This window comes from Nansenia antarctica (assembly GCF_963989245.1).
Source record: "Nansenia antarctica genome assembly, chromosome: 13".
NCBI lineage: Eukaryota > Metazoa > Chordata > Actinopteri > Argentiniformes > Microstomatidae > Nansenia > Nansenia antarctica.
The window spans coordinates 18,967,435-18,979,934 of record NC_137683.1 but is presented as its reverse complement, the minus strand read 5'-3'; the positions used below and the strand labels follow the sequence as shown (position 1 = coordinate 18,979,934).

General features: G+C 44.8%; 3 protein-coding genes across 3 annotated transcripts in view; 2 read left to right on the top strand and 1 right to left on the bottom strand.

Annotated features, from left to right (window-relative positions):
• Nucleotides 1-4,250, top strand: part of fga (fibrinogen alpha chain) — a 6,367-nt gene extending 2,117 nt beyond the window's left edge. Inside the window, exons 3-6 of the mRNA XM_080544263.1 lie at nucleotides 1-178; nucleotides 732-877; nucleotides 1,709-2,504; nucleotides 3,081-4,250. The exon at nucleotides 1-178 is cut by the window's left edge and continues 6 nt beyond it. Coding sequence (XP_080400389.1) covers nucleotides 1-178; nucleotides 732-877; nucleotides 1,709-2,504; nucleotides 3,081-3,796 — 1,836 coding nt within the window. The 3' untranslated portion in view covers nucleotides 3,797-4,250. The remainder of the gene's footprint in view (nucleotides 179-731; nucleotides 878-1,708; nucleotides 2,505-3,080) is intronic.
• A 2,810-nt stretch (nucleotides 4,251-7,060) lies between these two features.
• LOC308169581 (fibrinogen alpha chain) lies at nucleotides 7,061-11,012 on the top strand. Its single transcript, XM_080544264.1, has 4 exons — nucleotides 7,061-7,707; nucleotides 7,963-8,146; nucleotides 8,608-8,753; nucleotides 9,223-11,012. Exons 1-4 carry the CDS (start codon nucleotides 7,591-7,593, stop codon nucleotides 9,541-9,543), a joined length of 768 nt encoding a protein of 255 aa, XP_080400390.1. The 5' UTR covers nucleotides 7,061-7,590; the 3' UTR covers nucleotides 9,544-11,012.
• A 1,101-nt stretch (nucleotides 11,013-12,113) lies between these two features.
• fgb (fibrinogen beta chain) overlaps nucleotides 12,114-12,500 on the bottom strand; it is a 5,050-nt gene continuing 4,663 nt past the window's right edge. Inside the window, exon 10 of the mRNA XM_080544265.1 lies at nucleotides 12,114-12,500. This exon is cut by the window's right edge and continues 494 nt beyond it. The gene's annotated coding sequence lies outside the window, so the exon portion shown is untranslated.

Genomic DNA, 12,500 nt, shown 5'->3' with positions numbered 1-12,500 from the left:
AAGTGCCCGTCTGGCTGCAGGCTCCAGGGTCTGGTAGACAAGGCGGACAACCAGCTGCAGAAGAAGGTTCAGAAGATCCGTGATCTCCTGGCCACCAACAACGCCAATCACCGCTCTGCTGACCACGCGTCTAAACAAACCTACGACTACCTGAAGGAGAGACTGACCAGCGATGCAGGTACCTGTCTGTCTGTCTGTCTGTCTGTCTGTCTGTCTGTCTGTAGGTCTGTCTGTCTTCCTTCCTTCCTGTCTGTCTGTATATCTGACTGTCTGACTGTTTGTCTATCTGCCTGTCTGTCTGTCTGTCTGTTTGCCTATCTGCCTGTCTGTCTGTCTGTCTGTTTGCCTGTCTGTCTGTCTGTCTGTCTGCCTGCCTGCCTGCCTGCCTGTCTGTCTGTCTGTCTGTCTGTATGTCTGTCTGTCTGCCTGCCTGTCTGTCTGTGTTTCTGCCTGCCTGTCTGTCTGTCTGTCTTTCTGCCTATCTGTCTATCTGTCTATCTGTCTGCCGGCCTGCCTGCCTGCCTGCCTGTCTGTCTGTCTGTCTGTCTGTCTGTCTGTCTGTCTGTCTATCTATCCACAGGCATTAACAATAAGGTTAGAAACAGTTTATAAACAGTAGATATAAATGTCTTCTATCTATCCCCAGGCATTAACATTAACGTTATAAACAGTTTATAAACATATAAAAGATATAAATGTGTTCATATAAAAGATATAAATGTGTTCCTCAGGTAGTGACAACAGTTACTATGACCTGGCGGAGAGACTGCGACAGAGGATCGTTGACATGAAGATTAAGATCGATCGGCAGCTGGGCATCCTGCAGGCTCTGAAGAGCAGAGTGAAGGACCAGGTGGTGGAGATGCAGAGACTGGAGGTGCAGTACACCTCTCACACTTCAACTGTACATCCGGGATTCATTCTGTCACTTAGCCTCACTGCATTACGACAACACTTCACCTCACTGGATTGAAGAGATAGTTTGTTATTTTACACCTTATAGAAAGATGGTTCTTTATGCTGAAAGTATTCTATGGGCAAGGATAAACAGTAATCCATGGTTCACAGTTGTTTAAAAAAGCCACTTTAGCCACTGCTAACAAAAGAGCAATGGGAGGTATACGGGAAAGTAGACTAAATTCATGGCATGGCCAAGTCACCTCAAATGAATTCTCTAACTTGGTTTGAAGTTACATTGCTTGTTTTGAAGTTACATTGAATTACAAACAAGTTTTTTGGCCACACTTGTTGTATACTTTTATACTTACTGTAACAGAAGTACTTATTTTGTAAGTCTAAGGTGACTGAAGTTAGCTGAAGTCTGTAGTGTTTTCTTTTTTCTTTTTTTAAATCTGGCCCTTGGATTATAGTTTCTCCTGTTCCATAGCATACCTTTAGGGTATGGAACATCCTGACTCTAAGGAGTAACATAATGAACTACCTTTAGATAAACATTTCACACATGGTCACACAACTCTTGTCACATATCAAAAGGATAGACAGTTCCTGTGTGTATTCCTACGGATACTGTAGACTGTCTGTGTTTCTGATCTCCTCAAGACAGCCACGTTCACTACGAGAGCAGAGCTAGGACAGCTGATACTGGCATATCTTGCATATCTTGTCATAATAATAATAAATAATAACATTATGTCTTTCCTTCCCTCTCCCTCCCTTTCTGCCTCCCCCCCACCCCCCTCCACCCTAGGTGGACATAGACATCAAGCTGCGCTCCTGTAAGGGTTCGTGCAAGGGCTATGCGGAGTTCTCCGTGGACAAGGACAGCTATGTGGCTCTGGACAAGCAGATGGACCAGCTGGAGGCCCAGAGCATCCAGAGCGTGACCACGGTCAGTTCCATGAGCGTCATGAAGAGCCGCGTGCTCAAAGACGTGGTGGTGGACAGCCGCTTCAAGGCCGCCAACCCAGACGCGAAAGAGGTGGTCTTCTTCTCCGACGTCAAGACCCTCGCGCTGACACTCGAGGCTGAGGGCTCCAGCGCGTCGTCAGCGGCAACCGTCAGTAAGGGTCCAGGTACGACGCTGCACCGCGGGGACGGGGGTGGAGGCGTGGTCGGTGGCGGGGACCACTTCATGGGAGGAGGAGGAGGAGGAGGAGGAGGAGGAGGAACAGGACACACCACAACTGTGAGCTGCACCAAAACAGTGAAGAAGATCACGGTCCACACCAAGGATGGACCACAGGAGAGGTACGAGGAGGTGGTGACAGGAGGACCAGGGTGTGGGTCAGGGGCAGGGACAGGGACAGGGACAGGGATGGGTGGTGATGGGTTGAAAGGCTTCTTCTCCTCCTCCTCCTCCTCCAAGTCACTGAGCAGCACCGGTGGCACCAAGGGAAGCAGCATCTCCGATTTGGGCTCCGATCCGTTCGGGTTCGACCTCGGAGGGTTCATGCGCGGGAATACAGATGATGACGTTCCCGATTTCCATGCGCGAAGTGTCAAGAGTGTGCGGACCGAGAGGCAGGCGGATTATGTGGGAAAAGGTACATCCGACCTGGAGTGACCACACAGCATGCCCTAGCTAGAAACCTCTAGAGCCTTAGCTACCCACTAGCTACTAGACTTGGGTTACAGAAGTGAACCATTACAATTTACTGTCTTAGAATATACCTTAATTAAATTCCTGTGTCAAATTATCCTTGTGATTACAGCTTACTCATATGGTTGTGAAGAAAATACTTTTCAAGAGGGCAGAAATGTATGAAATGTATGAGACACTTGTATCCGATTCATGAAAGGATTCAGGATTCAGCTTTATTGGTTTTAGACAAATACAGAGGGTATAGTGTTGAGGTATAGGCTATTCTGAACTGGGTTGAGGAGGTGGAGGGTTACTGTAACTGTTGCCATGTTGTCATCCAAAGCTTCAAGAGACACTGGGCATTCTAGTTCCAAATTACAATGTTTCTACTTTCCTGGAGTGTTTGTGGTGGCAACATGGTGACTGGTTGGCCAACCTCGGTAGAGTCCACGTATGGAGTTTGCTGTATTTCAGATCTCTCTTTCCTGCCCCCCAACCTTCCTAACCCGTGGCCCCCCGCCTGTCCGTCTTGTTCCAGATTGCATTGATATCCGGCAGAAGCACCTGACAGGGGAACAGAGTGGCCTGTTCAAAATCAGGCCTGGGGGGGCCGGCTCTGCGGAGGTAGTGGAGGTCTACTGCGACCAGGGGGGGCTCCTGGGGGGCTGGCTTCTAGTGCAGCAGAGAGAGGACGGGGGGGTCGGCTTCAACCGCTCCTGGGCGGACTACCAGAGGGGGTTCGGTGGGGTGAATGCCCAGGGCAGGGGGGAGGTGTGGCTGGGAAACAAACACCTCCACCTCCTCACCAGACAGGAGAGCATGATGAGGGTGGAGCTAGAGGACTGGGCGGGCGGGGTGGCCAGCGCAGAGTACACCGTCAGGGTGGGGTCCGAGCGAGAGGGGTACCCTTTACACGTGTCCGCCTACACAGGGGACGCCGGCGACGCTCTGGTCAAAGGAGCTGCCTCTAGTCTGGGATCCTTCCTCTCCCACGCAGGAATGAAGTTTAGCACATACGACAGGGACAACGACCGCTGGGAGGAGAACTGCGCCGAGATGTACGGGGGCGGCTGGTGGTACAACAACTGCCAGTCTGCCAACCTGAACGGAGTGTACTACCGCGGGGGGCAGTACGACGCAGGCAGCGTGGCGCCCTACGAGATAGAGAACGGGATAGTGTGGCTCACGTACAAACCTGCTGACTACAGTCTCAAGACTGTCCGCATGAAGATCAGACCCCTGGCCATGATGTAGGAGATAGAGGGAGAGGAGGAGAGGGAGAGGAGGAGGGTGCTGGGAGAGTATAGATTTGGGATGCAGGGAGGGAGGGAGGGAGGAAGGGAGGATATGGAGGAGAAAGAGGAGGTTGCTGGATGGATAGATAGGGGAGAAATGGAATGACAGCAGAAAGGAGGGATGGGGGGAGAGAGAGAGGGAGGGAGGGAAGGAGGGAGGGAGGGAGGGAGGGAGAGGTTAAGAGAGAGACCCTGCCCACTGTTGACTGCAAGTAAATCATTCAATGTAACTGTGTTTTATCACTCTGTCAATCATGTCAATGCCCTGGATGTCTGTATGTTCTTGATGTCAGCGACCTCAATGTCTAAATGTTCTTGATGTCACCGACGTCAATGTCTAAATGTTCTTGTGCAAACAAACAACCAACTCACCTCCAACCAAGAAGCTTTACAATAAACATGTGTTCACTTCATGTCTTATGGTGCTGTTTTTATGAAAACGTTGCTTGTGTTTAAACTACAATAGTTGTGAAGTTAAAATGTAGTAAAACATATATTATAGAAAACCTTTAGAAATGCTACATTAAATGGGAAATCTGGGATTGGTAGGTCTGTTTTTAGGTTTAACTTAAGGTTTACTGATGAGAAGGTATAATGACAGAGGTGCTGTACATATTTACTATAATCATAAGTTAAGTTAACAATTGAAGAAAGCATACACCCAACGTGCTACAGCCCAGCGTGAACAGGGGGAAAGGGGAAAAAAGGTGATCAACTTGGATGATAAGATGTACAAAACGTTTTACCCTGTAGGACACTTCACAGTGGGACTAAAACAGAGGAAAAAAGCACCGCTCAGTTGTCTGCATTAGGCTTGTAACAATTAAAAATGTTGCTGCACAATTAATTGTCTCAGAAATAATTGCAATTAACAATATCATTGTTTCACTGTTATGTGACCCAGATAATGTAATAACCCAGCAACAAAGTAAACCATGCCTCTTTATTATCATAAAACATATTTTTGAACTTAAAATTTAACATCATCAATAAAAAAGGGACTGTGTGCCATGTAGTTATGTGTAGTTATGTGTTTTTAGCATGTTCATGTTCTATCAGCAACGCAATGTTCTTTGTGGTTAGCTAGCTAGTGTTTTGGAGCACAGTCAAGATTGCCATTAGACAATTTAATTGCCTTTAGAAATGTAATTGCCATTAGACAAATGAATTGCCATTAGGCAATTATTTCATAATTGTTACAGGCCTAGTCTGCATGTGACAATGTGGGACACAGAGCAAACTGTTGATTGCCGTCATCAAGGTATACCCTACAGAAAGGGAGGCTGGTAGAGGTTGAAATCAGAGGACAGGTGTGTTTGATACCAATCCTCATTACATTCCATGCATTACAATGAGCCCGTCCTCCGATTTCTACCTCCTCCTGCCTCCCCTGCTCTGCAGTGCATTACACAAGGTCGGCCGTGCTCCTACTGAAACATCATGTCCTGTGCATGACTGAAGAGAGTCCAGCTGAACTGAAGCCAAAGCAGATTTCAACCTCCCACCCAGTTCTCAACAAGGTCGCTGATGTTAGCATACAGCTTGTTATTGATCAGATCAGACTATGTACCTGGGGCTAAACTAGGTCGCTGATGTCAGCATACAGCTGGTTATTGATCAGACCACACTACCAGCCCCATTCTCTCAGGGGCAGACAGCAGGTTCCCTGCCTATTATATGTAGGAATCACTCTCTGTTGGACCGTTGACCATTATTATTATTATGACAATAATAATAATAATAATAACAACAACAACAACAACAATAATAATAATCATAATAATAATCATAATAATAATCATAATAATATTATTATTAATAATAATAATAATTATTATTATTATTATATTATAATAATCCCCTATATTGTGATGCTTCATGTTTTCCTTCATTAAGTTAGTGATACTGTAAGAGATACTGTATCTTTATATGTGCAAACGATCCTCTAACTCTATATTGATTATTGCCACACAAGAACATGCTTATGTTTGCATTATCTTGTGAACCCACTTTAATTAGGTCCTAAACACAGTCGCGGTTGACTGGTATCATGACATTAGAATGCTTACACAGCAATCAGATAACGCTGACCCTTTACTCCGATAAAGGACACAATGAAGCACACTAGCACTCCTGTTGTTGCTTAATAAGCTACGGTGGACATTATGAGGTGTTCATTTGTTCCTAGGAACACGTAAACGAAGACAATTCATGTACATCTGAGTTTTCGAGGAGTACTTGAATGCACCATTAGCCAAAAGTATGTGGACACAATTATGCTCTGGGGCTGTTTTTCACGGTTTGGGCTAGGCCCCTTAGTTCCAGTGAAGGGAAATCCTAATGCTACAGCATGTGCGTTTATAGTGAATTGTATGCTTCCAAGTTTGTGGCAACAGTTTGGGGAAGGCTCTTTCCTGTTTCAGCATGACAATGCCCCCGTGCACTAAACGAGCTCCATAATTACTTGGTTTGATGTGGAAGAACTTGACCGATTTACACATTGAACACCTTTGGGATGAATTGGAACGCAGATTGCCAGGCTTTCTCACCCAACGTCAGTGCTCGACCTCAGTACTGCTCTTGTGGCTGAATGGGAGCAAATCCCCACAAAAAAAAAACCATATGTTCCAATTTCCAAAATAGTGGAAAGCCTTCCCAGAAGAGTGGAGGCTGTTATAGCAGCAAAGGGGCGACCAACTCCATATGAATGCTTATGGTTTTGGAATGAGATGTTCAACAAGCACATGGGTGTGCTGTTCAGGTGTCCACATACTTTTGGCCATGTAGTGTGTATATATACTGTATATGTATATATAAATGTATATTGTTCCAAGATGGCCGCGCGCTTAGTCGCCGCAGCTCGGGGGGCTACCACACTGGTGTTTCATTGTGTTTTTAAGAACATTTGTATGTTCACTTTTTTTTTAGTATGTAAACCAGCTCCTTACCTTCTTATGCTTTTATGCTTTTTCTAAAATGTGTTTTTTTTCCCCCTTTCCTAACACCAGGGGAGCCACCCCTCCTAAATTTCGTTGTTTGGTACCTGTACTGTAGCAATGACAAATAAAGTCCATTCCATTCCATTCCATTCCATTCCATCAGAATCAGAATCAGAATCTCTTTTATTACATCTTACTGTACAAATACATTCGCTTTGGCTCCTCAACATTGACATTGCCGCATTCAGATACACAACACAATAATAACACAATAATAACACAATAATAACACAATAATAATAAGTAATGTAAATAATTTTTAAAAAGTAACGCTACATTGATAAGGAATAAAGTGATGGATTTTACAGTGGCCTCAATAGTGCAAAAATGCTGTGCAGAGTACGATGATATGAAATGCAATAAATAATACAATACAGTACATTAGTAAATTAGTCCAACGGTATACAAGTGTTCCAGACATGTGCAGTATTTATTATACTGCAATATGTTCATTTCCACAGTGAACGTGGGGTAGGCTGAAGGGTGGCAGACACCTTGCACCCTTCCAGTGCATTTCCCCAGGAAATATGTATAGTGTATATATAGAATATGTTGCAATGTGTAAGGTGTGTGTTGCAGTGTGTAAGGTGTGTGTGTGTGTGTTGTGTGTTGTGTGTTGCAGTGTGTTGCAGTGTGTGTGTTGTGTGTTGCAGTGTGTAAGGTGTGTGTGTTGTGTGTGGCAGTGTGTAAGGTGTGTGTGTTGTGTGTGGCAGTCTGTAAGGTGTGTGTGTTGTGTGTTGCAGTGTGTACGCTGATGAGACAGCAGAGTGGTGTGTCCCCCCAGAGAGAGAGACACACACGCAGAGACAGAGACAGGAGAGGATGGTGCCCAGCCAGACCACAATACCCCCTCTGCTCAGATGATGAGTGGGTGAGTGTCACGCACACACACACACACACACACACACACACACACACACATACACACACGCATGCATACATGCATGCACATATACACACAGATGCATGCACGCACACACGTACACACACACACACACACACACACATAGACACACATGCACCGTACGCACGCATGCACACACACACACACAGACACACACACACAAACACACACACACACACACCGTCCACACGCATCTCCAGCCTGTGTTGTGTGTGTCTCCAGGGGGGTGTGTGTCCGTCTGGCTGCAGGCTGCAGGGGGCGCTGTCTGCCGTAGAGAGGCAGGTCGGGGAGAGGCTCAGAGAGGTGTGTGAGAGGACAGAGAGATACCAGGACACACAGGAAGCCTCCATGGTCTCTGTCACACACATCTACAACTCCCGGAGACGCCACATCGTCATCACATACGGTCAGCGAGACACACACACACACACACACACACACACACACACACACACACACACACACACACACACACACTTACTGAGGGGTCTGGTTCTCTAGGGTTCTTACTGAGGGGGCTGGTTCCCAAGTGAGGGTTTTCCATCAAATCAAGTCATATCTAATCATATGTGATTTGTCACGTACATTACATAGAGCCGAAATTGATACACTGAAATGTTTTGGAATCTAGCTCCTCCATCAACAACAGTCGACAGCAATTAACAAATACAGTAAAATATAATACTACTACTAATAATCATAATCATAATAATCATAATAATCATAATAAAACTGTGACAGTAGTAGTGCATAAGGGTGTAAGTAGCAGCCAGCAGTAATGACTCTAATAATAACAATAGTAATAAAAACAGGACCACCATTTTGTAAGAGTGCTTCTCAACGGGGTGTGTTCTCACCGTCCTGCAGTAGCGGAGCTGAAGTACGTGGCGTTTGCGGAAGAGCTGGCCAGGAACTTGACGTTGCTACGGAAACGGGCAGCCGCGTTGTCACGGAAACTGGGGGAGCAACAAAGCCGCGTCCAGAGACAGATAGAAGACATGTACCGTATGGAGGTGAGGAAGGGGGGGAGAGGGGGAGGAGGGGAGGGGGAGGCGGGGTGAGGAGGGGGAGGAGAGGGGGAGGCAGATAGAACACATGTACTGTATGGAGGTGAGGAGCAGAGGGGGAGAGGGGGAAGGGGGGGAGGCGGGGTGAGGCAGATAGAAGACATGTACTTTATGGAGAGAAGGAGGTGGGGGATGAGTAGGAGAGGAGGAGGGGGAGCGGAGGAGGTGGGGTGAGGAGGGGGAGAGGAGGAGGGAGGGGGGTGAGGAGGAGGGTTGGGGTTGCAACATAGTCTACAGCTCTGATTCACTAAACAAATCCCATGTTCCCCAACCTGTCCCCACAGTCAAGGTTTCTTGTGTTTACCCCAAAGTTAAACTGTAAACTTTGGCCCGAGCCTATCTTGCTGACGGTGTGTGTGTGTGTGTGTGTGTGTGTGTGTGTGTGTGTGTGTGTGTGTGTGTGTCTCTGTGTCAGGTGGACATCGATATCAAGCTGCGCTCCTGCCAGGGGTCATGCAGGAGGTCCCCTGCCTTCCACCTGGACCAGGACAGTTACCGCTCCATGAGCAAGGCTCCTGAGGAGAGGCAGAGGTCAAAGGTCGTCGAAGACATCAAGAAGATCAAGCTGCAGCCCGTGGACATGGGCCCGCCCCCCTCCAGGGAGTACAGAACCATCCCGCTGGTCCAGAAGGAGTTCCTCACGCAGTTTGAGGACATTGAGCAGAACCAGGTGGTTCTGGAAGACATAGAAGCAGAATGTCTGCAGGGTTCCGTCGATGTTCTAGACTGTTGGTAGCAGCAGATGTTCTAGAGTGTTGGTAGAAGTAGATGTTCTAGATCAGGGGTGGGCAATTAATTTTCACAATGGGCCACATGAGAAACCGGGACTATTGTGGAGTCCTTAATTCTGCTCAATATTACTTTTATCGCTTTATAAAAAGCAGTAAGTTATATGGTTTTGACTAGCTGCTACTGGTAAGAATACATGTTACGATAAGGCTATGAAAATGTAGAGTAGGTCAAATATAGAAGAGCAAGAGGACTCATTTAAACACAGTAAATGCAGCTATAGTTTTGTGCCTATTATTTATTAACATTACATACATACAACATTACGAGTCACAGTGTAGTATTTCTACCTTCTGAAATGATGGCGAGGACTGGTGATATCAAGCGAAAGGTTCTTTATATACAAATCTGCTGACATACGCTTGTGATCACTTTATTAGATATTAGATATTCACTTTCAATTCAATGTACAATTCACATTTCTCAAAAACAACAAACTGTCAACTTATATGACGTCTTTCTACAAGACATTCTGGAACCTGCAGTTCTTCTTCTTCTTAGCTAATACAACAGAAATGTACTTCTGTCAACCAATCAATCATAATAAAAGTCTGTTGTGGTTGACACCTTGCCTTGTGAGTCTCCAGAGGGGTTATCATGCGCAGTTATGTGGCCCATGGTTAGGAAGGCTCTTTTTGAGGAGGAAAATAGCATTATAGTTTTATAGCATTTTCGCTTTTTAATTTGTCTAGTGTGTAATATTTGTGATATGTTATATGTGTATATGTTTGTGAATATGTGAATATGTTTTTCTGTTTTTGCACCTTCAGAAGAACCACTACAATTTCATTGTATAGGCAACTGTACAAGGACAATAAAGTCTATTCTATTCTATTCTATTCTATAAGGAGGTGGATTTGTTGGATACAATTACATCTGTTGATAACATTGGGCCAGCGGAGGAGCTTCCATGTCTTAACCATGTGTTGCCCATGAATGATGCGATGTGTACTTCCCAGGGTGGTTTACCGCTGGAGTCTGGAGAAGAGGAGGGGGAGCCCGCGATGGGGGTTCCAGTGACGGAGAACGTGCTTTCTGACGAGTTTGAGCCGTCCTCTTTACCTCCTAAGTTATTGCCAGGTGTGCTTGCGAGTGACACTGGTCATTTGTCTTTTGCTCATGAGGAGCTCAGCGCTAATCAAAAGAGTGAACCCAGCCTACCATGCCTTTTTGAGAAGGCCATGTCGATGGTGGACGAGAGTACTGCTTTAAGAGTACTGCTTTAAGAGTACTGCTTTAAGAGTACTGCTTTAAGAGTACTGCTTTAAGAGTACTGCTTTAAGAGTACTGCTTTAAGAGTGTACTGCTTTAAGAGTACTGCTTTAAGAGTACTGCTTTAAGAGTACTGCTTTAAGAGTACTGCTTTAAGAGTGTACTGCTTTAAGAGGGGGGGGGTTGGATTGTTTGATTGAGACTGTGGACTGGAGACTGATGAAATTGGAGACATGGTGAAATTGTACCATGATAAAATGAATAAACCATTTCATGAGGGAGGGTCTATATTGAATCCTGTTGATATTCACCTTTGTTATCTGCACCTGTCCTTGAACACTGTGTCCGTGGGACCTGTGTCTGGTAATGATCTTTGTCTTTCAGATGTGGCAGGTCTGGAGGATGAATAAAATAATAAAAGTAAAAAATAAAAAATAAAAATCTGAAAGAAAAAATGTGTGTGCTCTTTCTGAATGGGATGGAGCAGTCTCCTCTCACAGTAGCTCTGGTGGTATGAGTTGACTGTGGCAGTGGTGTAATGAAGACACAGAGTGGAGGGGGTGCAAGGTTGTGTAGAATTTTAAAAACTAAACACAGATTAGCAAATGTAATGATATTTTCCCACCTCAAGAGGTTGTGTTTCCTTAGGATACTGCAGTGATGGTGTCTAATAGGCTTCCTGTCCAGTATTTTTATTGACTGTTTATATAGTGATTCAATGGGCTTCAGTGTGGATGAACTAGCTTCCCCCCAGCTTGTTATACAGTATGTTATGTGAGATATAATCATTGCATTCATGAAGCACAATTAGACAGCACAATAAGACATAGAGATTCTGGTGTATCAGAAGTTTGCAAGATTTAATTTAATTATCTTTATAACTCTCTTGACATAAGGCTTAAATTACAGATTTGAATCAAGCGTTATCCCAAGATATTTGAATTCATTGACCAGTGTGATTTTCTCACCAGAGACGAGTATATCAGGATCAGGTATGTTGTTGTATGACCTTTTACTGAGATACATGTCAACTGTTTTGGAGACGTTTAATTGTAGGCAGGCACGTTTCAACCATATGGCAACTCGGGCCATTGCATCGGTGAGTTTTGATGCCACATGCTGTTTATTTCTACTGTGTACATAAATAATCTGTATCTGTCTATCTATCTATCTATCTATCTATCTAAATGTACACAGTATTGGAGTGGACACTCTTACATCCTAAGTCACATTTCTATGGACAATAACATTGTATTGTATTCTATTCAGTTGGTAGATAAAGTCAAACACACCACAGACATGAAATAGGTTCCTCAATGTTTTCCTTTATTGAGTAAAATAAAAGGACAGTCTTAGTTGGCTGTCTTAAGGCACCAACACACACAGACGCTCACACTCACATGTACAACCACAACACACTAATACAACATCCACAAAAAATGTTCTCAACACTCGACAGTGTCACAACAGTGCAAAAAAAACAAACTGTTTTTATGTGTTTGCTGCGTTTACTTGTGTTCCTCTTTCTCCCTCTGGTATGTCACTGTCATTTAAATAAACTCACTCTCTGATGCCTCTTCAATGACGTCAAAGCTGACGCTGCTTGCTAAAGAACAGGGTTAACCAGACTGTAAAAAACCCAGCATATTCTGCATTATTTTGCAACCTTAAATTGACAAACTAAAGTTAAGG